General features: G+C 40.8%; 2 protein-coding genes across 2 annotated transcripts in view; both read right to left on the bottom strand.

Annotated features, from left to right (window-relative positions):
- Positions 1-9,810, bottom strand: part of LOC121477333 (probable guanine nucleotide exchange factor MCF2L2) — a 51,769-nt gene extending 41,959 nt beyond the window's left edge. Inside the window, exons 1-4 of the mRNA XM_041731539.1 lie at positions 9,734-9,810; positions 5,454-5,546; positions 4,676-4,768; positions 604-675 (exon numbers count right to left, since the gene is read on the bottom strand). Coding sequence (XP_041587473.1) covers positions 604-675; positions 4,676-4,768; positions 5,454-5,546; positions 9,734-9,760 — 285 coding nt within the window. The 5' untranslated portion in view covers positions 9,761-9,810. The remainder of the gene's footprint in view (positions 1-603; positions 676-4,675; positions 4,769-5,453; positions 5,547-9,733) is intronic.
- Positions 9,811-19,709: 9,899 nt separating this feature from the next.
- MCF2L2 (MCF.2 cell line derived transforming sequence-like 2) overlaps positions 19,710-24,652 on the bottom strand; it is a 183,353-nt gene continuing 178,410 nt past the window's right edge. The window contains exon 16 of the mRNA XM_041731529.1: positions 19,710-19,797. Within this exon, the coding sequence (XP_041587463.1) occupies positions 19,773-19,797 (25 nt within the window). The 3' untranslated portion in view covers positions 19,710-19,772. The remainder of the gene's footprint in view (positions 19,798-24,652) is intronic.

The following is a 24,652-nucleotide window of genomic DNA, read 5'->3' as shown; positions in this document are numbered from 1 at the left end:
TGAGTAGAGAAGGCATGCACATGACTGCTCCTCATGTTTTCCTTGTTAAAACCAGAATATTCTATAGAAAAGTTAAAAAAAAAACCCACTGCTAAATCACAGATTTCTTCCCGATATGGTGTGGCCACCATTTCTTCCGAGGGAACCGTGGCTATCTTAGAATTCACACCCACAAACACACTTGGAGGGGAAAAAAGCATAATGCATGCAAATTAGATATACTAAGAAGTACAATGAAGTAAATATAAATCATTCATAATCCTACCACACAGGAAAACCACAGCAGAAATGTTATTATATTTAGTGCCAGTCTTTAATGTATGCATTTTACACATTCACTTAATTTTGTATTCCTGTTAAAACATTTTTATGTGGAGGAAAGAAAATATATTACTGTTTATCCTGTTATGAAACCTCACCTTGAAATTGCCTTTAATTTTTTTGTTTTTTTCTGTGATCATGATTTATAGGATACATACTATTTTAGAAAACGTAAACAATAAAGATCATAAACAAGAAAAACAAAACTGCCATAAATTCTCCCACCCATAGACAAACACCATTAACAGTTAGTTATATAAAACAATATTTAATATACAGTACCTTAGCCAAGCTTCCTTCCTGGTCACCTGTGTCTATTCCCAAATCCTCAGGAGACTCAAAATCCAGCAGACCCTGCATTAACCCAAAAGCCTTATTGGAAATCAAAAAGTAGACTGACAACTAAACCTACTGTGCAAACAATCTCCAGCCAAAATTAAATTAACAGAGGATGGACGCAAATTTGCCCATCACAAGTAAGTGGGAAAGAATGGCATAGAGTTCTTTCCACAAACAGAATCATATTGGACACAGTGTTTGGTAGCCTGGTTTTTTTCTCACTCAACGACATATTATGAACATTTTTCCATGACACTATGTTTTAAAACATATTTTTAAATTGTAGCTGTGTTGCATCCTGTAGATTAATCATAATTCATTAATTCCCCCCTACTGGTAAACATTTAGGTTCAATAATTTTTTCCAATAATAATAATAATAATAATAATAATCTTTGTGCATTTTTCCTAAGGATAAATTCCTAGAAGTGAAATTGTCAATGTTAAAAGTTCTTTTTTTTTTTTTAAGATTTAATTTATATTTGTGGGGAGGGGCGAGGAGCAGAGGGAGAGAGACAAGCAGACTTTGTGCTGAGAATGGAGCCTAATGTAGGGCTCAATCTCACAACCCTGAGATCATGACCTGAACCGAAATCAAGTTGGACATTTAACCAACTGAGCCACCCAGGTGCCCCAATGTTAAAATTCTGTTGTATACTTCCAAGTTCTTTATAGAAGGACTATGTTCCTACCAGTCATATATAAAAGCTTGATTCACCAGCCCCCACCCTACATGGAGTATTAAATTTAATCAAAAAGTTTTGCCAATTCAACCAAAAGAGAAATCCTGCCTCCTCATTGTTGTTTTAATTTGAATTTCTCAAATAACTGCTAAGGTAGAACTTTCAAAAAACAATGTTTGCTATTAGCATTTATTCTTTTGTAAACTGCCTGTGTCCTGTGTTCTTTTCTTTTTTTATTGTTTTCTTTTTTACTTCAGCTTTCAGGTTTAATTGGCATATAAAATTGCTAGGTATTTAAAGTGTATACGGTGATGATTTGATATATGTATATATCGTAAAAGGATTTCTTCTATCTAATTAACACATCATTACCTCACATATTTATTTATTTATGTATTTGGCAAGGATATTTAAGTCCTATTCTTAGTAAACTTCAATTATACAATAGACTGTTATCAACAATCACCATGTTTTACATCAGATCCTCACACTTTTTTCATCTTACAAACCTTTTACCAACCTCTCCCTATTAAGTCCTTTTTCTAGTAGTCTATTTAATTTTTTTAAAAGAAGAAAAATGAATCACTCCTATGACATGAGTTGCGTTACACAGAAATCAGCATAACTACCTATTTTAGAACATTCTTCTTACAATAAGCAAAATTTATTATAAACAAATAATGCATCATTTTCCAAACCATATCTTAAAATCCAGATAAGAAAAATCCTCTACATTAAATTTCATAGTTTCAGGGCACCTGGGTGGCTCAGTTGATTAAGCTTCTGCCTTAGGCTCAGATCATGATCCCAGGTCCTGGGATGGAGCCCCGTGTCGGGCTCCCTGCTCAACGGGAGTCTGCTTCTCCCTCTCCCTTTGCTGCTCCCTCTGCTGTGCTCTCTCTCTCTCAAATAAATAAATAAAATCTTTTAAAAAGAATAAGTAAGTTTGGTAGTTTCCATACATCACTTAGCCTCTTTGACATAAATCATGACCTTAATAAAAGTGAATTCCTATTGTCCCTAAATGTACCTATTTCTAATGTATGCTAATAAATAATATATTGTTTCATCAGCTTGCTATTAACTCATTAGACATTATGTACTTTATGTACTCAAAAAACTGTCACAACTGATAATTTTCATAATATCTCAGGAAAAATATTAAGCATTTCGTAAGTATCATTTCTTTTTGGGTTTTGTTTTTTTTAAATTATTAACTTCTATGAACTCATAATTTAGCACCCTGGCCATCTGTCCCATATTTTGCTAATACTATATTTTACCCAATTTTTCATGTGTCTGTTTTTAATGGTATACTCTATCATTCTCTTCCCTTTTCTTTTGTACTCAGAAAAAAGCCTTCTCACACCAGGATTCCACGATCCTTTCTAAGCCATGAGGCCAGCAGTCAGACATCCATGCTCCCAAAGAAGCTGATAGTAGGCACTGTAGAATGAGCTTTGTCCCTCAGGGTGGAGAACACTACAAAGTGCTTCCTTTCTTCACAGGCGTGCCAGTGGTTTGAACTTGTTTTTCCAGCACACAGCAAGCTTAGCTATGGGAAAAACTGGTTTGCCTTGAGTAGCCTCCCATGGTTTCACAAGGACCCCCCAAAGGAATATTTTATAGTGATTCCATCTCTTCTTTCCTCTGTGAAATGAAACTAACAAAATTCTCTAATTACTTTTAACATGTATCATTACCTTGTCTATGCTTCCAAAGAGCACACCAGGAAAGTACTAGTACTACTTTCATTTTGAGGAACTTGAGCCAGAGAGAGGTGAAGTAATTTGCATTCTGGAAGTGTCAGGGCCAGATCCACGCCCAGGACCCAGGACGTCTAACTCCTCAGCCCAGGTTTCTGTTTACCTCGCCCTGTAGCCCTCCATGTATGGTACAGACCTTTGCTCTGTGTCAGCACAGCTCCTGTGGGAAAACTTGGGCACTTCGGTACCCGGTGTACTCAGACCAAGGAGGTGAAGACTCCCAGTCCTCCCGTTCTTGTTCTTTCCTCAGCTCTATGATAGGACTCATAAAGCTCAGATGACGGTGAGGATGGGACGGTCAGAGGAGTGTGAGGCTCTACGCGAACGTGACCGCTATATGGAAATGCACTTTCAGATGCCTCTCATGGAGGGAAGCCATGAGCGTCATCCCCATTCCCACACTGGTGTGGCATCTCTGTGTGTAAAACAGTGGCTGTGCATTCCAGGAGGCTTCCTGGGGGTCCGCACTGAGCGACATCTCTAGGTGCATTACTCACTTGCTTCTTACAGCAATCCTTTGGAGGAGGTTCTAGTAACCCCATCTCCCACGTGAGAAAACCAAGGCCTAAATGGTCCAGGAATGGCACACCTGGTGATGGCAGGGCTGGTCCAGCTGAGGCAAAGCTGAAAGGGGCAACTTTTTCTGACGGCAGAATGTTAGGCAATGAGCTTAACCCCTCCCAGCCTCAGTTTTTTTCATACTCCAGAGCCTTTCTGACTCATCTGATTATGGAGATTAAGTAAGAAATACATATGGGAAGGTACCTAGTACACAGCAGGTGCTTGTGTGTATGTGTGTTTAAGAGATAGTAGCCACTGGGCAAGAGCTGCTTATAAAGTTGATTTAAAACACAACTTGGAGACGTGGTCCAAAGCTTTCCCTCAGCTCACATGTGGGGAGGCTGACAGCCTTATCCCCTGTTTGGGGTGTCTGGGAGCGCTCTCCTGCACGGGTGCTGTTATCAGACAAAGAACCACCTATGGGTTCAGCAGAGCAAAATTCATTCCCTTATGTTGCTCCTGAGAAAGATACCTAATCTGGGGGTGGAGGTAGATACTGCAAGAGGAGAAAAGACCAGTTTTGCCTTCTCCCTTCCATTACTTTAATGCACTGAAAACTGTGACTTTGGGGAAAATAACACCTCTTTTCTGAAGCTCCTTGTCTCATCTGTAAAATGGAGCCGATGGTATTTTACCTGTAGATACTTTATATGAGAGTAGAGGCTCTGACTGCCTCCCCACCCTCTCAGCTGTCCTCAGTGTGGTGCCATTCCTCTTTCTCCCTTTGCTCCCAAGGACTCTCCCGCCCCAAACCAGCCTCCTTAGAAATCATGCTTTGAGCTGCATGTTGGACTAGCCAGGCTCCCAGGTCCCTTTCAACTCTCTGATCCTTCTCCTCCTTGAGATCTGGTGCTTTAGACTTGGAGGACAGAAGAAGCCTGAAGTAGAGACATATCTTCCCCTTTGGAAGACAAAGTCACAACTCTATGTCTGAGGACAGAAGCCCCCTGCCCCCCCCCCCCCCCCATAGCACATGCACAGGAAAGCTCTGTCTCGTTGACTTTACCTTCAGCAGCATCTGATATTTTATAAGTCTCTGGCTTGGTCCTCTGAGATACTTAAAAAGTGGGAGACTGTGATCCAGTTGACGCTGGCAAACCTTTAAAAGCCAAACAGAAACAATGTAAAATAAAACAAACAACACACACACAGAGAGAACAAAGTGGCAGCATTTGAATACAAGAAATGAAACAGGTTCTTCATGGAAAAGAGGTACAGCTGTGTTGACCAACCTGGTAATGTTACCAAGTTGTTGCGTGCCTCAGGAACAGTGTGTAAAATGAGACAAAGGGGAAAGAGGATGGCTTGGCTAGTAATTCTATATGCAACTAGGGATGTAGGACCGTTTATTTCGTTTAGAAAGCAAGTCCACTTCAGATCCTGAAAAAGAGGTAGCCTGTCTTTGGGGGGAGGGGGGTGTCTGTTCAGGTCACTCTGAGTCTAGAAGTTACATGATGACTTACTAATGTCTTTCCAAGGAGCCCCAGTTTGTGGACTTTTGGACTTAATTCCTTTAAAATCCCCATCCTAGACAAGGACTCTGATTTGCTCACTCAGCTACAGCTGCTTCTCACAGGCCTGTCCCATAGAGACCCAGGGCCACCTCAAAACCTCCAACATATAATTTCAAAATAGGAGAGACTTTTAATTCATAAAAATTGCCATAAATTCAAATGCCAAATTCCCCTGCCTCATTCATACTGCTGATTTCCTTAAAGACTTGGCACACATAAGCATTGTCCGGGGAAAACAATTTGTGGAAGACTTTGTGATCTCAACGTTACCCCAAAGAAGGTGCAGTCTTGACATTCTTGCCAGATTGCTCTAGCTCGGGGCAGATTCTTATGGTATTTAAAATATATTTGAAGATCTTCTTTCTGAGTGAGAGAAGAATTGGAATTAATCAGGTAGCATTTTTCAGTAAGTGGACAGGATGACATCGTTTATTCGTTCAAATATTCAACAAACCTGAGTATTTTCACAGTGTGAGGAACTGGGGATGCATGATAACCTTATGTTGGAGTGACTGTGTGATGGGAAGGTGAACAGGAAGTTCTACACAACCATAAATACTAAACACAGATTTGAACAGAGTGCTGTGGGAACAACCACAGGATTCTGGTAAATCAGTAAAGTCACCAACAGGAGTGAGTTTTAATCTTCCTCCTTCCTCCTCTGCTCTTTATCCAGGGCATTACTGTCTCCCCAGAATAGCTCTGCAGTGAGAGGTAAAACTGACAGAAAAGGTGCTGGTGGCTGATGGGCCCTCCTTTCTCTCTCCCTATCTTCCTATTTTGATCATCATGATGCCAACCCTAGGGGGAAAAAACCCAAGAGACAACCAAAAGATGGAAATACCCCAAAAAGAAAATGTGGCAGCTTGAACAAAACAACACAGCCCTAAGTTCTTCGGGCAACTCCCAAAGCAGCAGGCTCTGCCTCAGACATCACCTTTGACCTACAGCACCAGATGCCAAGACAGAAAAAATTATACGACTATCTCAGAGCTGGAGATCTCAAGAAGGATTCCAAGTGCTCTGTGACCTCTTTCCCATTGCATCAAAGACCATGGGAGGTAGGCACAGACTCCCTAATACCCCAGAGCGGTTACCCCAGGCCTATGGAGTCAACTTGCCAGCTTCATCCACTCAATCACTAGCACCTGGACCACAGAAGCTATGCTTGCCACAGAACCTGTGGTACTCTGGTGGAGAAGCCCACACGGCTGCATCCTTGTAGATTTCTGGGTCCCTATTTTTCTCAGGCCAACTCTTGATGTCCTTCATGCAGACATAGGTTATTGTTTTCCCCACAGCTTCAACTATGTCTATTCTACTTCTAAAAACACTGCTGTAGTGAATGCTTTCTTTTTCTACATGTGTGTGTGCATGCACACATGTTTAGGAAGGGAGATGACCCTTGAGAAATGTTGTTCAGACAGGTTAAGGAACTAGAATAGTAACTCAGAGCTTAACGATATGTTCATTATTTATTCATTCAAGAACTATCTATTGTGTGCCTTTGATGTGTCAGGCACTGCACTAAGTACATTTGTGAAATTCAACATCTTCCACAGTAGAGTAGCTTATACATGGGGAACACTCTTGCCATACCAAAGGCCAGGCTTATAAAATACTACAAATTGATTAAGGCATCTCACCCACACTGGGTCTGTCAGAGCACAAAAACATTTAACACTAACTACCAGAAGATTTTTTAAAAGCTAGAGGAAACTTTGGAGCTCCAGATTCCCACCAAGCGAAACATCCTTGACAGTCAGCCACCTTTCCCCAAACTTTTCCAGCATTAGAGGCACCTGGTTCTCTCAGTGGATGCTGAGCTGAAACGTGTGCTTCTGAAATCCTTACCCCTTGATACTATACTTGTGCTTCGAACAATGCAGAATACCATAGGCCTTCAAGCACCAGAACATGACTGTTGACCTAAATTTGCTTTTCAATCCAAAATTCTTTTAAAAAATTTAAGGAATATACACTAACCAGCAGCATATGAAAGTGCCCAACTATCCTCACCTACTTATAGAATAAATTAGGAGGCTTAAAAAAATTGCTACCAAAAACTCATATTCACACACGATCATTTATGCATTAGGATGGTGGGCTGTTGGTGGATGGTCCAGGTTCAGTTCTTGGCTTTGTCAGTTCCCAAGCATATGGCCCAAGATCAGTGACTTAACCTCTCTATATTTCAGTTTTCTTATCTATTAAGTAGATTCACAGCAGCAGTCAACTATGATGCTGTATAATGAGATGATGTATAGAAACTGCTCAACAAATGCCCAATACATACAGAGTACCCAATACATGGTGGCTATTCACAAAGCACTTTTTACTTTGTAGAAATCTTCTGTAAACAGTATTTCATTAGATATCCACAATGTCTTTACATGTTGGTATCATTAAGCCTATTGTATGGAGGAAGGAAATTAGACTCTAGGAGTTTAAGTGACGTAACATGAGTTTATGCAGATAGCAAGTGGCTCACCTTAGATAAGAAGTTACATTTCCTGAGTCCCGCCCCAGTGCTATTTCCATTGTGCATGTCACATCTCAGAGCCAATGGAACTCAAGGCAGACTACTGACCAAAACTATTCTAGGTAGAGGTTGGTCTCTGGGGCAGAATTTTTCTGGATTCTGCAGACTATAGAGTCTGATTGAAACATTTGACCAGAGCAATATTTCAAAACTCATTTTCATGATTAATGGAATTCTGCAAATATTATTGAGAAAAGGTCAACTGTAGTAATAAATAATGCTGAGGGGCCCACCTCACTGACTAACAAATACACAGCAGCAGCCAATTCCTTCAAGGAGCCTCAAAGATTAGCTAATCGTGGTTTTTAATTACTACATCTGTCCTGGACTAATAACTTTATGATTGAGACCAGTTTATTACTAGTACTATGTCCCCAACATCATAAATCATACAGGATTATATGCAGAGTTTATAGGCAGGTCTGGATTAATGATTTCTCAGGTTTCTCCCAACTTGGGGGACTATAGAAAGCTTTCTCACTTTAGGTGAGAAATTCTTCTAGGAAAAAGATGTTTTGTCAGCAGTTCCTGACCATTACCTTATACTTGGGACAATTTTTTTTTTTAACCACGTCCCTTTTCTCTCCACAGGAATTTGGTCCTTTCCTCATCCAACAGTTTAAATAAGTCTTTGCAATGATGATGTAAGCAACTATAAAATATTTCTAAACTCTGAAACTAGATTTCACATCAGTGGTTTGATGAATGCAAAATTACAAAACACTACAAAACACAAATAATACTACAAAGTAATTCAAAAAGGAAATTAATCAGATTGAATACAGCATAGTTTGTAGTGTACCTTGAATTTGGCACTTGACAAAAAAAAACCTACAATGAGGCTGAGGGAAAACCCATACAGGGCCATGGAAAGGACCTTCTAAGCTGGCAAGAGTTCTGAGGGTCAAAAGCTCTATTTCTCCATTATGTCCAATGCCTTAAAACCTGGGGATTTTTGTTTGCTTGCTCTCAGTTTATTACACATACCGCTCTTAGACTTATCAGCCAAAATTTGAGTTCTTTATAATTTTTGAGTTGACCTGTTGTCTCAGGCTTACAAAAAGAAAAGGAAGAGAAGGAAAAGAAGGTCTAGTTGAAAGAGAGAGGAAATGCAAAAGACTTAGAAAGTCCAGGGCACCAGGATCATCTGCATAGTCCTCCCAAGGGAAGAAAGTGGTGGGGAGTGGTGCTAGGTTATACATTTCTCTGTGCCAGCTTTGATGGGGCATCACTGGTCCAAATAGCTTATTCACTGCCCAAAGTAGGGATGCAGAGAGGGCAAGAAGGAAGAAGTCTGTGCAGTGGGGAAGAGGAAGTCAGAGATACAGTGCTGTACGGCAGGAAATCCTGTTAGGTGCTAAGCATAAGAGGGACCATAGACACTGAACTACTGAACTGTACCTCTGAAACTAATAATACACGATATGTTAGCTGAACTAAAATTAAATTAAAAAAATAAACTTTGAAATATGCTCCAAAGTTATTTTTTCATTAAGAATAGAAAATAAATTCCAAACTGAAAAGTAAAAAAAAAAAAAAAAGAGGGATCATAGATTTAACATATTCTAACCATTCTCTGTGCTGTAAAAAAATAAAATAGAAGAAAATATATTTTCTAAGACTTTTAATTTACCATCAGTACTTCTGCTCTTGAGAGTGTTAGTGAGGAATTTAAGCCTGCTGTGTGATTCTTGTTAAAAAAAAAACAGTGAGCTTAGTCATTCAGAGGAGGATCCTCTGTTTTGAGGAGGGGCAGTCCTTCATGTCACCAGGCTTTGCTGGAGGCCAAGCTTGGAAGTTGCTCCCATCTGTCATGTGAGCCTAGTCAAACTGGACTCACCTCACCCTGGGTGACATACTGCAAAGGACTCCTGCTTTGCATTCAAAAGGCATGTGTAACTTGTCAGACCATTGGTGTTCCCTTTTGCCTTTGCCCCTCAACACAGGAAAATTAAGGGCTGAACTTTAATCACATGGCTATTTTGACTTACAGGAAGCACAGACTTACTCTCTCGAGAAAGCAGCGTGCCAGCATTTCGGGGTTTTCAGTGCACTTTTCCAATTCTTTCAGAAAAGTCCTAGGGAGGGAAAAGTATAGTAACATTTTGACTTTTTTTTTTTACATGTATGAGGTTAAGACACATGAGGGTTTTTTAAAGTAAAAATCACATAAGGTTATTAAGACGTGTTCAGAAAAATGCTGTTTTCCAAGGCTTTATTGCTCTTGACTTATCTTTAACACACGGATTTGGAAGAAAAAAACATTCTGTGACATTACTAGGATTCCTTAAAGCCATCCACAGCTCTCCTGATAATTCTAGGCACTAGCTGGAGACAGCCAAGATGCACCAAGGCTCCCTGATGCATGAGAATCACATGAATATGGTGCGAGATGCCTGGGTGGCTCAGTGGTTGAGTATCTGCCTTTGGCTCAGGTGGTGATCCTGGGGTCCTGGGATTAAGTCCCGCATAGGGCTCCTGCATGGAGCCTGCTTCTCCTTCTGCCTATGTCTCTGCTTCTCTGTGTGTGTCTCTCATGAATAAATAAAATCTAGGAGAAGAAGAAGAAAGAGAAGAAGAAGAAGAAGAAGAAGAAGAAGAAGAAGAAGAAGAAGAAGAAGAAGAAGAAGAAGGAGAAGAAGGGGAGGAGGAGGAGGAGGAGGAAGAAGAAGAAGAAAGGAGAAGGAGAAGGAGGAGAACTGCTGTTGCTGCTTCTACTGCTAATAGCACTGAGAGCTTAAGGTAAGCCAGGCATCAGTACTTCATAAACAATATCTCATTTAATTATCTACCAAACCTGGTAAGGTAGGGTTTCATAAATGTGAAACCTGAGGCATAAAGAGGTTGAATGACTTCTCCAGGGAAGGTAGCAGAAATGGTATTTCCATTTCCATTTTTTGTCTGACCAATGGACAAGAGATGAGGTTGGGAAACAACTCTGGGTGAATTCACCAAGCAGTCTCTTCTTTTCCATCAGTTACATGTATGATTTGGGGTTATTATACCGAGGAAAGAGAGGAAATGAGCTGTAGTTTCATTTGTGAAATGAAAGGCTTGGAAGATGATCTTCAAAGTCTCTTCCTCTTCTAATTCTCTAGAACTCAACACCCAAGCAGCTCTGGGCTAAGAGGACAACTTGTTGGACCAGTTAGCATTTTCCAACACCCTAGCTCCCAGTAGTACTCTATGACAGTAGGTATGTTGACATGTGCCTTGGTCATCTTTATTCCTAATATTGAACACAGTGACTGACACAGAACAAGTCCTCAATAAATGCAGATGCATGGATAGATAAATAAGCAAAGGAAAACATGCAAAAAACACAACATTAATGCCTGATACCTGGTATGTGTCATTGATGCCTTTTTCCTTCTCCCTCTGAGATCTGTGGCACTTCTTCCCTCTTCATCCCAACCCATCCCAACCAAGCCCACTGACTCTGGACTACCTGCTTAAACCTGGCAAAGTCTACACATGTTCATCTTCAAATCTCATCAGTCTGATTTCCATTTTTCTCTTACTTTCCATTTTTCCTGATAATCTGAATTCTTTTTTTTTTTTTTTTTTTTTTTTTTTTTTAATTTTTTTTTTTTAATTTTTATTTATTTATGATAGTCACAGAGAGAGAGAGAGAGGAAGAGACACAGGCAGAGAGAGAAGCAGGCTCTCTGCAGGGGAGCCACCCAGGTGTCCCAAGTAGGTTATCTATTAAAAGGTAGCCTCTCCCAGTAATTTCTCTGACGTTGGCCATACAACATTTTTCTAAATATGCTTCCTTATTCAAGTGAAATAAAAGCAAAAATAAGCCTTTAGGACTACATCAAAATAAAAACCTGCACAGCAAAGGAAAAACCAACAAAACTAAAAGACAACCTATGAAATGGGAGAAGATATTCGTAAATGACATATGAGATAAAGGCCTAGTGTCTAAAATACATAAAGAACTTATACAACTCAACACCGAAAAAAAAAAAAAAACCCCAAATAATCTAATTAAAAATGGGCAGAAGATCTGAAGACATTTCTCCAAAAAACACATGCAGATAGCCAACAAACACATAAAAAGATGTTCAATATCACTTATCATCAGAGAAATACAAATCAAAACTACAATGAGATATCCCCTCACACCTGTCAGAATGGCTATAATCAAAAAAACAACAAACAAGTGTTGGTGAGGAGTGAAGAAAAAGGAATGTGGGAATGAAAACTGGTGCAGCCACTGTGAGTGTGGAGGTTCCTCAAAGAATTAAAAGTAGAATTCTAGTAATTCCACTACTATTTACCCGAAGAATACGAGAACACTAATTTAAAAAGATAATTGCACATCTATGTTTATTCCAGCATCATTTACAATAGCCAAATTATGAAAACAGCACAAATGTCCATCAATTGATGAATGGATAAAGAAGTGGTATGGGAGGATCCCTGAGTGGTGGCTCAGTGGTTTAGTGCCTGCCTTCAGCCCGGGGTGTGAGACTGGAGTCCCGGGATCAAGTCCCACATCAGGCTCGCTGTGTGGAGCCTGCTTCTGCCTCTGCCTGTGTCTCTGCCTCTCTCTCTCTCTCTCTCTCTCTCTCTCTCTCTCTCTCTGTGTGTGTGTCTCCCATGAATACATAAATAAAACTAAAAAAAAAAAAGAAGTGGTAATAGGTTTTCAGGAGAAGCTGAGTCATGCTAGTATAACACAGTCCTGGTATTTTAACTGAACTAAAAAAAAGAGAGAACAAACAAGATGGGCACCCAGGTGGCTCAGTCGGTTAAGCCTCTGCCTTCAGTTCGGGTCATGATCTCAGGGTCCTGGGATCAGGCCCCAGTTTGGGTTCCCTGCTCAGTGAGGAGCCTGCTTCTCCCTTTCCCTCTGCCTGTCCCCCAGCTCATGCACTCTCTCTCTCTCATTCTCTCCAAAATAAATAAACAATCTTTAAAATAACCAAGATGAAGAACAGTTTACATAGTACGACTATGTAAAAGTGAGTATGTGTACACATATATGTAAAATTGTGTATCCTTAGAAAATTCATGCAAAGGAACAAGACACTTAACAGTGATTGCTTTTGGAGAGTTGTACTGAAGGCTAGAACACAGGGAAGGAGAATTTTTACATTTTGTTCTATGCCATTTTACAATCTTTGATTAAAAATTCTACCAGTTTTATAATTTAAAAAGTGGTTTACATGACACTTTAAAAAGAATGTTGTAGAGGTTATAGCTCAACAACTATCTTTTCTTAAAATAACAACTTTTGTATATATTTTTTACTAGTTTCAAAGGTGGAATTTAGTGATTCATCAGTTGCATACAGCACCCAGTGTTCATTACATCAAGTGCCCTCCTTACTGCTCATCACCTAATTACCTCATCCCTCCACCTACTTCCCCTTCAGCAACCTTCAGTTTGTTTCCTAGAGTTCAGGGTATCTTCTGGTTTGCCTCCCTCTCTACTTTCATCTTATTTTTCCTTCCCTTCTCTATGTTAATGTGTTCTGTCTTTTAAATTCCGCATATGAGTGAAATCATCTGATAATTGTCTTTCTCTGACTGATTTATTTCACTTAGCATAATATCCTCTAGTTACATCCATGTCACTGCAAATGGCAAGATTTCATTCTTTTTGATGGCTGAGTAATCATCCACATCTTCTTTATCCATTCATCTGTTGATGGACCTCTGGGCTCTTTCTGTAGTTTGGCTATTGTGGACTTCACTGCTATGAACACTAGGCTGCAGGTGCCCTTTCAGATCACTACGTTTGTATCTTTGGGGTAAATACCTGATAGTGCAATTGCTGGGTCATAGGGTAGCTCTACTTTGAACTTTTTGAGGACCCTCCACACTGTTTTCCAGAGCAGCTGCACCAGCTTGCTTTCCCACCAACAGTGTAAGAGGGTCCCCCTTCTCTGAATTCTCACCAATGTCATTTCCTTGACTTGTTCATTTTAGCCATTCTGATAGGGGTAGGTGGTATCTCATTGTGGTTTTGATTTGTATTTCCCTGATGCTGAGTGATGTTGAGCATTTTTTCATGTGTCTGTTGACCATTTGTATGTCTTCTTTGCATCTATTTATAAATGCTTATTATAAGACAAGAGTGGTAAAGGATAGTCCCAAAGTATACAATTTCAAGAAGTATACTGGCTATCAAAAAGTTATTTTAAAATTACATTTGGCTAACAAAGTCACTAAGAAGTTCTTCTGATTTTTATAATCATCCCGAAAGGACAACAGTTGCTATATCAGAAGGAAATAGGCCCTCTTAGGCCCTTATGAAGCGCTATGCTTAAGCAACTTGGCGAAACTGTTTAAGGACATATTGACAATTAAATGAAGTCAGAAGACAGAAATAACTAGGTGGTAGGTAGAAATCAATTTTATTACCCAACAGTTATATAAGAACTTACAGACTCTTAGGAGTTTTTAGGAATCTGACACAAGAAAATATTCACAACTCAGAGGGAAAAAAATCCCTTGTCAGGTCATGTCCCAGTTTATAATTTGGAAACGTCCAGAGATCTTATCTGGCCGCTTCAATTTACTTGTTTGAGTGCAATGGGTACAACTCCAATGATAGGAAGTCCCCTGTACACATCAGCCTAGATGTCAGTTCAGATTCTTTTTTTTAATAGCCTTCACACCACTGTTAAGCCATTCTTTTCCCTTTCTTGCCTTAGTTTTTTTTTTTTTAAAAATAACGTTTTTATATGGAAGAAAATTTATGATTTTTTCTGATGATTGCCCACTTTATTATTCCAAAGCACATAACTTTGTTCATAGAAAGACTATCAAGGATTTAACCTCTCAAGTCATCAAGTATGTATAATGTAGATGAAGAATAGAAAACATGATAAGTACTCAAGTAATATAAAAACTTTTGAACACCTAGAGCATTTATGTCCTGATGGATATCTATTCAGAGGTAGAGCACTGTAATTAGGGTACCAAATGGAATTGAGATGCCAGATCAGCCTGCAGTAATGTACTCTACACTAGCATACATTCCGTCACTTTGTTTTACATGTTAAAGTGGATCTCCCCCTACCTCCTGATCCTGAGGTCATTAAGGAGGAAATGGAGGGATAATGTGTTTTAAGGAACTGTTTCTTCTCTGAAGCCATACTTCAAGGTAGCATAAAAATAGAGCTTTGGATACCTGGCTCCATTTTGTATGACATCTCATATTTTTTTCAGACGACACTATAACCAAAGGGCAAGAATGGAAAATTAAAAATTGAATGCAACCCTATTTTGTAAGCAAGATCATTAATGTACATACATGTTAGGATTTCCTGATTTTTCTTCTTTGTCCCTGCATCCTGAGTGCTTCATTCTCCCCTCCCCATTTCCTAGCTCTCTAATTGAAGAGTGTCCCTTTGGAAATCAGCCTGCCTGAAGTGTATTTTTATTTTTGCTCACTGATTGTCAACACAACTTGCCATTAAGAGTTTTTATCTATTCCTGTATGACAGATCACAACACACACATCATAAAGTATTAGATTTTCACTTTTTTTGACAGTTTTCATCTGAAACCCTTTTTGCCAAGTTGAAAGGACTGTTTTTATCCTTCTCAAATTCTAGCCCATCTAACATAATGGATACTCACCTTCTTAAGCCTTTGTCTTCCTTTGGTTTCTCTTTATTATTCAAACCTCATTCACCACCCACCTGTCTGTTTCTTCTCTGTTCCCTCTTAGTTTCATTTTCCTCCTCCTGTCTTATGTTGCTGCTCCCATAGCTCTGAGTTCAAAATTTCAATTTCCTTCCTCTTCTCTCATGCCATGGACCCTCCCACATTGTTATTGTCCTCCCAGACTTTTGGTTATGCTCAAGCCCATGTTGCCAATAGTTTTTACACTTGTCACCTGGATGCTTCCCAGACACCTCATCACCTCAGGTTGAAACAGAACTCATTAGACAGGAGTAACAGGTGTATCAGCGGAACTGTCACTTCCTGGGTCTCTAAAGCACAGCCATCATTTCAAACTTCTCCCTACTATTATTGCTTATATAACCAATCTGTTGCCAAGCCTCATCATTTCATCTCTCAACATGCTCTTGGAGTCACTGCTTATTCTCCATTTCTGGTGCAGCCAGGAGAAAGAAAGCAAGCTCTCCCCTCCTCTCATCTGGAATACTTTGGTGCACTCCTGGAAGCTCCCTGGCCTCCCACCAAATTATTTTGCAGACTACCAGTCTATGCCATTTCTAAAGATGCATTTCCATCATGCCATCATTCTCCCTATTCTGAAACTTAAAATAGCTTCCAATTGCCCACAATTCCCAACGTTCCTTCCAGAATTGCAAGACTCTCAATTTATGTGATAAGAATCTACTTGAGGAGCTTGTTCTAAAGGGAAATCCAGACCTATAGATCCAGAGCAGGGAGTAATAAGTGGGAGTTATGGCTGGAATCTATAATTTGCACAAGCACCCCAGACAACCTAATCCAGATGTTCTGCTGTTCAAACAAGTAACACCGATCTGACTCACTCCTTTTAGCTACCTCCTGCCTCCCCCCACTCACCTTTACTTACTTAGGCCAGTGTTATTATTTTACACTCCCTTTCAAATCTAATCATTCTTGAAAACTCAGTTCCAATTCTCTCTTTTCCATGAAAACTCTAACAGCTTTGAATGAAATTGGTACCATAGTCTTACCCTTACTCCCCAGACAAAAACCATTAGATCCATTTACAAAACATTTATTGGTTATAGGCACCATTATAGGCACTTGAGCTCAAGAAACGCACCATAATCCCAGACCTTAGTTCATAGTCTAGTGGCAGAAACAAGAAAATCAGTGACTCCAGTACAGTGTGATAAGGGACCAGGTAGTCAGAGGAGTTAGGTGCAGAGGAGAAGCTGAAATTAAGCCAAGGGTAGCGGGAGACATTGCCAATTTTGAGTTGAGTGAAGTTTAAGCTGAGTTTTAAAAAGAAAGGAAGCAAGGGGAAACGTTTGAAATAAGTACATCCAAGGGTGAGGGGAACAGAACAGAGGAGAATATAGAGACGAGACTCATATGCTCTACCAGTACTTGTAAATTCTTTGGTGGGGCTGGGCCAACAGTCTAGTAGCTTCATAAAATGCCAGAAGCAAATTTAACCTTAATGACCATTCAATTTACCTCATCTTGCAGACGAAAAAAAAAAAAAGAAGTCCAGAGCCATAGTGAGTTGCTAAAGATCCTTGCCTTTGGCAAAGCCAATGTTCTTCACACTGTTATATTTCCCCTTTGCCTATGTTTGAAGTGCATCCATAGTCCTATTTGCTGGTTACTAAATAAAACAAAAATTAAAATGTAACTGGTATGATATTATAAAAACCCTGGGATTGAAGGTATTAGTTTTTAAAGTTTATTTCTATATCAAATATACAGGGTGACCTTGAGCAAGTCACTTTCTTTCCTGGGGTGCCCATTTCCTTATGTGTCAAAAGGCCAAATTAGATAAGCCTAAGTATCTGTGCTCTCAATGATCTAAATTTTTTTTAGATTTTAGTTTTCTAAATATATTACCATTTATAATAAAATGTATGATGGGGTCTTTGGTCTAATCACACCTTGCTTTTTATTTCTCACAAGACTCTCTATTCCTTCACATCCTCAATGAACTAAATATCAAATGTGTAACTGCAAAGTGCCCCAGAACAGCAAGGAGAAAGGGAATCAGCATGGGCTGGAGATGTCCTGGAGAAGGTGGAATCTGAGCTGTCCTCTGTAAGAGGTAAGGGGGGGAGACAGTAGGGGGTCCAGGAAGAAGGAAACATGAGTGGGGTCTGGCAGGAGCCACGCTGCTGGGGCAGGGGCTGGATGGGCACCCAGGGAGGCAGGGGCTGGATGGGCACTAAGGGAGGCAGGGGCACCCCAGATGGAGGAGTAGCCTGTCCTGCCAGGCTACAGTGTAGACTTGATGCAGGAGCCCAAGGGAAGGTATGGGAGACTCATTTGGCTAGCAGAGCAGACAAGGCTCCAGGAGCCCGTTCCATTAAGCACAGAAGAGGCCCCGAGGGCTCGGACTTAGGAAAAGATGCTCTTACTTCTACATCCTTCTTTTGTTTCAATGAGGTGTTCCGTAATTATGCAATAAATTCTCAGAAGTGTAAATGGTAGCAAGATGAATGCTACAGACTCACGCAACGATCATGTTGGAACCAAAGATATTTTAGGTATCAAGAAAAGGTCTGATTAATACAAATACTTCCTTGGTTCTTGGAAGGCTAAAAGTTGAGACGTCTGCTCTGTTGCTGATGTGCCATCTGTCCCCTCCCTTCTTCTTTTGTATCTCAGTTTCTATATTTTGCCGTATGTCAATTGGATTTGACCTCATTCCTTATTCTGATGTGTTTATTTTTTTTTAATTTTTATTTATTTATTTTTTTATTTATGTATGATAGTCACAGAGAGAGAGAGACAGAGACACAGGCAGAGGGAGAAGCAGGCTCCATGCACCGGGAGCCCGATGTGGGATTCGATCCCGGGTCTCCAGGATCATGCCCTGGGCCAAAGGCAGGCGCTAAACCGCTGCGCCACCCAGGGATCCCTTCTGATGTGTTTAGAGTCAACTACCTCAAATTCTTTTTGGAAGAGGATGGGGCACAAATAAATTATTATTAAAGTTTATCTAGATAGATGCTGGTTTTTCAATATCATGTAATAAATAATGACTAAGTAATTTCATGCATACTGCACTTCTTAAAAGAGGGATTGATTATAAGCCAAATTTCATTAATACTAATCCATTCAAGTTAACCATCCTGCATTTATATAGCATTTTAGGGATTATAAAGTTTTTTTTTAATTGTGGTGAAATATACATAAAAATTTACATTTAAAGAAGTTTTAAGCATAAGATTCAGTAGCATTAAGTACATCCAGAATGTTGTGCAGCCATCACCAAAACTTCTGATATTCCAAACTAAAACCCTGTATCCATTAAATACTAGCTCTCCATTTCTCCCTTCCTCCCCCCAGTCCATGGTCATCTCTATTCCACTTTCTAAAAGTCTCTAAGAGTCGGGCTATTCTGGGAGCCTCGTTTAAGTGGAATCATACAAAGTCTGTCCTTTTTGTATCTGGGTTATTTCGCTTAGCACAGTGTTTCAAAGTTCATCCATGTTGTAGTGTGGGTTAGAATCTCATTCCTGTTGAAGGCTGAATATCTTCAGTTGTCTGCATATACTACATTTTGCTTATCCTTTTGTCTGTTGATGTACACTTGGGTTGCTTTCACCTTTGGCTCTTGAGAATAATGCTGCTATGAACATTGGTATGCAAGTCTCTGTTTGAGTTCCTGCTTTCAATTCTTTGAGGTATATACTGAGAAGTAGAAATGCTAAGTCATACGATAATTCTGTTTCTAACTTTTTGAAAAACCACCAGTTTTTTCTTTTTTCCACCAGTTTTCTACAGTGACTATACCACTTGACATTCCCACTAGCAATGCACCAGGGTTACAATTTCCACATCATTGTCAACATTTGCGATTTTCCATTTTTTAAAACAATCGTCAGCCTAATGAGTGTGAAGTAATTGTTTTCTTAATGTGTGTGCATCACCTTCCTTGATGCATTCAACACCTGACAAAGAGCTCCTCCAGGGCATCTGTCCTGTTTTATTTATCCTTGTCTGCATGCCTTATGAGTAGGTAAATTCTCAATAAATGTTTATTGAATGGATAAATGGCAGGCTAAGGAACAGACATCAATTCTGTGAGCAAGAGTAGGTACTAATTGTTATTCTTATTTCACAGAAGAGGAAATTGGGACTCAGAGCATTAAGTGACTTGATTGAGGTCAAGTTGCTGGTTAGGCACTGCCACTGAGGTCAAGTCCAGGCCCTCTAGCTCTAAAACCAGTGATGAAAACTGATGTGCCAAGGGTGAATGTCAGTCCACTGAAATAGTACCCAATATTCTGACTCTGTAGCTTATCTCCGTAAACGACAGGACCTACACAGTGGCGACACAGGTACGCAGGTTATGGAGAAAAAAGGTCTGGCTCAGGCCATCATCTGATTTATATGTAGGATTGAAGGGCTCTGTCTCAAATCTCAGAGCCATGGTGCATAGGTACATCTGGAATCCAAACATAATAAGACATCCTGTGGGTTATTTCTGCTACACCAAGGAGATTCCTGAAATACTGCTGATAGGAAAAACGATTATTACTTCAATCCATGGGAAAGGGTAGTACTGGTGCTAACTCCAACAGGAATATCCATATAACTCAATAATTTTTGGCAAAGAAAAAAAACCTGAGACTGCTAATAAGCTTCCACCTCATGCAAACAAAGAGAAATCAATTGCAAAAAAAAAAAGAGATTCCCAAAGGTAAAATGCACTTGTACAAAATAAATTAAAAAGATCAAACAACACTGAGAGACACTGCTTTCTCCACCCTACATACCTCTTTTGCAGACCCATTTGTATCTGTATCTACTCAGCAGATATCATCACATTATTCTATTAATCCCTTTCCTCCCAAGAGGGCTTATTTATTTATTTATTTATCTGATATGATAGAAATATATCTCTCAGAGTTATTGCTCTCTCTTTCCAGTAATCCTTAGCCCTATACGTGCAGGGTCAAACGGGTGTTGATATTGGGCTTTCTGACCTTATACTGTCAGACCAGCCAAGATTGATTCATGAAATGTATGTTGTTTCAGATCATATGATTTATCAAGGACTTTAGATCTCAACTTTTAGAGGTGTTATAAGAAAAATCTTGGTATAACAAAACCATTTCTAACTCTTAATTAGTGGTCCACTTATTTTAAATAATACTCACAATAAAAATCCCAGGTAGGCTTACAACTGTCTTGTTATAATTGTTTTGAATGGGATTTGAATCACATATACTCCACAATGAGCACTTAGTAATGATTTACTACGAAAAGAGCCATAGAGAATGATATTCTAGTTGTCCCTTAAATATCAGCACAACCAAACTTAACTAAGTACAAAATTTCTAACACAAATGACTGTGTCTGGGCCAGGCATGCATCCCCGTACCATAGCCAATAACTATTTTCTGAACATTTCCATGCTCTGTAATGTTACAGATGTACCACCCCATCACGGACCCAAGTCATTTTGCTCAGTTTCGATAGCTCTGGCAAGGCTGGTGCCAGTTGTCTTTTAAAATATAAGCAATAACCAGACGGCATTCAAGATTGTCCCTCACAAATGTCACTCATTTACTCAAGTTGGGTATGCCCTCCTGAGTAGGAGAAGGAGGTGGAGTGAGAAGCAGCTCCCTGGAACTTGCCAGAACCCCACAGAGCCCTGGGGGGTGTGAAGCCTGTGTCAGATCTGCAGGTGGGAGGGGAGAAGAGATGATGCTGAGGAGTCACTGTCAGGGAGCCGTATCCAGTCACTGTCCCTGGGGCTGTTGGAGCACCTGCAGCATGGAGGGGAAGCCCCAGCCAGCCTCACTCCCACCCCCCAACCCTGAGAGGCTCACCCTCTCAGCTCTGCTGGGCCAAGGAGGGTCTCAGGAGCAGGGCCTGCCTCCAAGACTGTCCCCATCCCCGTGGGGCCCCACTGGAGGGTTAGATGAGCACCCTGTGTGTTGATGTGGAAGCAGAGGACCACGGGGTGTGGGGGGAGGGTCCCCAGGGTAGAGGAGGAAGGAAAGGAAGACGATGGGTTCTGAGAATGGCCTGCAGGTAAGGGCCTCTGTGTGCCATCAGTTCCCTACAGCTTTCCGTTCTGGCCATACCTATGATGCTTTCACGCAGCTGCCGAGGTCCTGGAATTGAGGGAGGATGCCAAAGGATGCCAAACCACAGGCGCAGAGGCGAGAGCCGGAGGAGGAAAGGGACTAGTGTGCCTCCAGTGTCTGCTCTGGGCCTTGCCGGCTCCAAGGGAGAAGTACACAGGGGCCTTTGTCTGTGGCTGAAGCTTCTTGGAATGAGAGTCTGAACATTGGATGAATGTGGGCAGCGCTGAGCAAAACTTCAACTGGACCAGCAGTTAATACGGATTCACTCTGTGCAAGGCGTTGGGGCAGGGTCTTCAAGGGAACTGGAGATGAGGAGGGGTCTCCACCCTTAAGAGCTCTGGGGACTCTCAAGAGTAGGGACAACAGATCCACAGACAATCTCTACAGTGACAAAAGGCCACCGACCGTTACTGACAGGTCACCTGTTGGGCTGGGTCTCCTGGTGAGAAGGATTCTGGCCTCTGGGGCCTTCAAGTCCCACTCATTCACCAGCTTGCCACCATGCATTTGGATATCCCATTTCACACATGCTCAGCTTAAGACTGATGAGACCCTCAAGTTGGGGGCCCAGGATCTAGGCTAGAAATGTCAGGCACCAAAGGCAATGGATGGGATCACCAAAGAGCAAGTATGGAGAGAAAAGAAACCTGGCAGGATTAGTGTGGGGTAGGAGGGGGCTGGCAGGCAGTAAGGGAGGAGGAGGAAGCCTAGGAGATGCTGCATTATTTTAACAGGTGATGCCATATTCACAGAAAATATGTTTCCAAAGATGTAAAAAAGAAACAAGCAAGGTCCTTTCAGAGCGATGACAGATGCAGCACGAAGACCCCTCTGCTGGCTCTTCATGCAAGAGGGGCTTTCTGCAGCCTGGGGTGGTCCATGCAGCTGGCCTGACCAGTGATCAGTACTCTGCACACGTGATTGCTTTTATATTCAGTCCTTACTGGACCCTTCTGGGCAGGAATAGCTGTGAGGTGCAGAGAAGTCAGGTCACTTGCCCAGATCCCGGGGTGGGTGGGGAGTGAGGTCAGGATATCACCCCATCTCTCTCGCAGCCCAGGTCTTGCAGGAACCTGGCTGGTTTTGGAACAGGTGGTCGATGGGGTGTCTGAATTCACAGAACAGTATCTGTACAGGGTCTGTGAGGAATGTTCTTATCTAGCAGAGTCCCAGAAGGTATACATTTAAGCTAAACGAGTCAAGGCTGGCACTATGTCTGTAGGCTTTAGCTGTGTTAGGCACGAAGCCAGTCAGTTATCAAACCCATTGCTGCTTTTGTATTTCAGTCAACACTCAGCTCTCTCTGGGTCTCTTCTGCTTCTCCCACCTCCCACGGTCTCTTGAATGTAGGTCTCAGTCTTTACCCATAACACATGCTAACGCCCTGATGCCCTGCCCGCAGGCTCTCTCTCCTACATCAGCTTCCCCTCAGCTCTATCTGGTCCCTTCTAAATATAATATGCAAATTGCAATTCTTCTCATTTTTCAAGTTAACCATCTTGATGGTACAGTACTTTTTCCAGTACTTTCCATAGTTCTCTAGTGCTCTGTGAAGCACATTTCTGAGAGAGAGAGAGAGAGATTTAAAGTCATTTATAAATCCACTTGTAGGGCACCTGTGTGGCTCAGGCAGTTAAGAGGCTGCCTTTGGTTCAGGTCATGATCCTTGGGTCCTGGGATCGAGCCTCATGCCCGGCTCTCTGCTCAGCAGGGAGTCTGCTTCTCCCTCTCTCTCCCCACCCCTCTCTCTTAAATAAATAAATAAATAAATAAATAAATAAATAAATAAATAAATAAATAAAATCTTTAAATAAAATAAATCTAATCGTAGTGGTCTTTGTTCAAAAGCAGCTACTGTGGACACTGAGGACATGGCGGTGACACTGTCCTCCATGCTCTTCAAATCAGCATCACCTATCATCTCATTTTATTTCCAACAAATTTCAGAACTTTCATACATTCCTTCCCAATAAAAGAAACGTGAGTACTTTGTTCTATACCATCAAGTCTAACATCCTCTTCCTCTCCCTGTGGGGTGGCATAGGGAACCAATCTGCAGCAAGAAATCTCCCCAGATGGGCCAAAGAGCCTCCTAGGCTGCTGCTACCTTCCCCGTGTGGTAGAGGGGGTGTGGGGAGACAGAACAGCCCTTCTGGTTCACTCTGCTGGGCCTCTGTCTCCCTCCCCTCTCTGGACCACAACTTGTAAATCCTCTTACCAACCTCCTGACTCATGAAATCTTACCAACCTCCTGACTCATGAAATCATTTATCTGTCTGCAGTGTCTATCTGTAACCAGAATGATGTAAATATGTGAATTCTATATGTGTTTTTCAATGTTTCAGTCAGTCTGTATTTCTTGCAGGTACAGTCCTGAGTTCATGCATGTGGAACACATGTGGTGACACATGTGTGTGTGGACCTGGTTCCAAATGACTGAAAGCAATATAATGGTAATTGAACATTTGCACATAAATAGAATATATACATATAACAAAGGGGTGGGGGGGGGGAGGGATTGTATGTGGAACCACCATCAGAGTTTTATTTCCCATAGATAAAGAAGGGAGGTGATTTGCACGGTACTAACTGAATTAGCTTATGTATAGGGATTGCTGTCACTGACTCCCTTACAAATCACATTATATTAATACTTCTGTATGTGGTCTGACATGCATATGGCACTATGATCTACTAGCAATGATGAGCCATGTTCTCTATCGGTAATGTATGAAAAAGATTGCATGGTTGAAAATATGGTGAAGGGCTTAAAGAAAGCAATTATGAAATGTCCTAAAAATCCAGTTTGAAATAACAAATACAGTGTTGTGTTTACAATTTCAAACCCTGATTTAGTAATCTACTTTTAACCCATTGCCTGTCTTATTGCTTTTACAATAAGAAACCCAGAGCTTTTATTTTACCGAAGTTTTTGGGTTAATTTTTTTTGTTTTCTGTCATGTTCTGAAACATGTACAATTACAAGATCATTCAAAATATCACCTGTTAAATGATACTGTTTGTTCTATTAGGAGACAGCTGGAACATCTGAGGGACAAGAAACAAACCCATAAAGGATTTATTCGTAATCACTTTGCTTATGAGAAATGTATATTCTCCTGATTTTGCCCGGTTCCGTGCATAAAGGATTCTGAAAGGGGGCAAACAACTGGAAGGGGACATTCCTGGGGATTTTGGCCCACA

This window comes from Vulpes lagopus, chromosome 17, assembly GCF_018345385.1.
Source record: "Vulpes lagopus strain Blue_001 chromosome 17, ASM1834538v1, whole genome shotgun sequence".
NCBI classification, from domain to species: Eukaryota; Metazoa; Chordata; class Mammalia; order Carnivora; family Canidae; genus Vulpes; species Vulpes lagopus.
The sequence above is the reverse complement of the archived record's forward strand: the minus strand, read 5'-3'. Positions and strand labels throughout refer to the sequence as shown.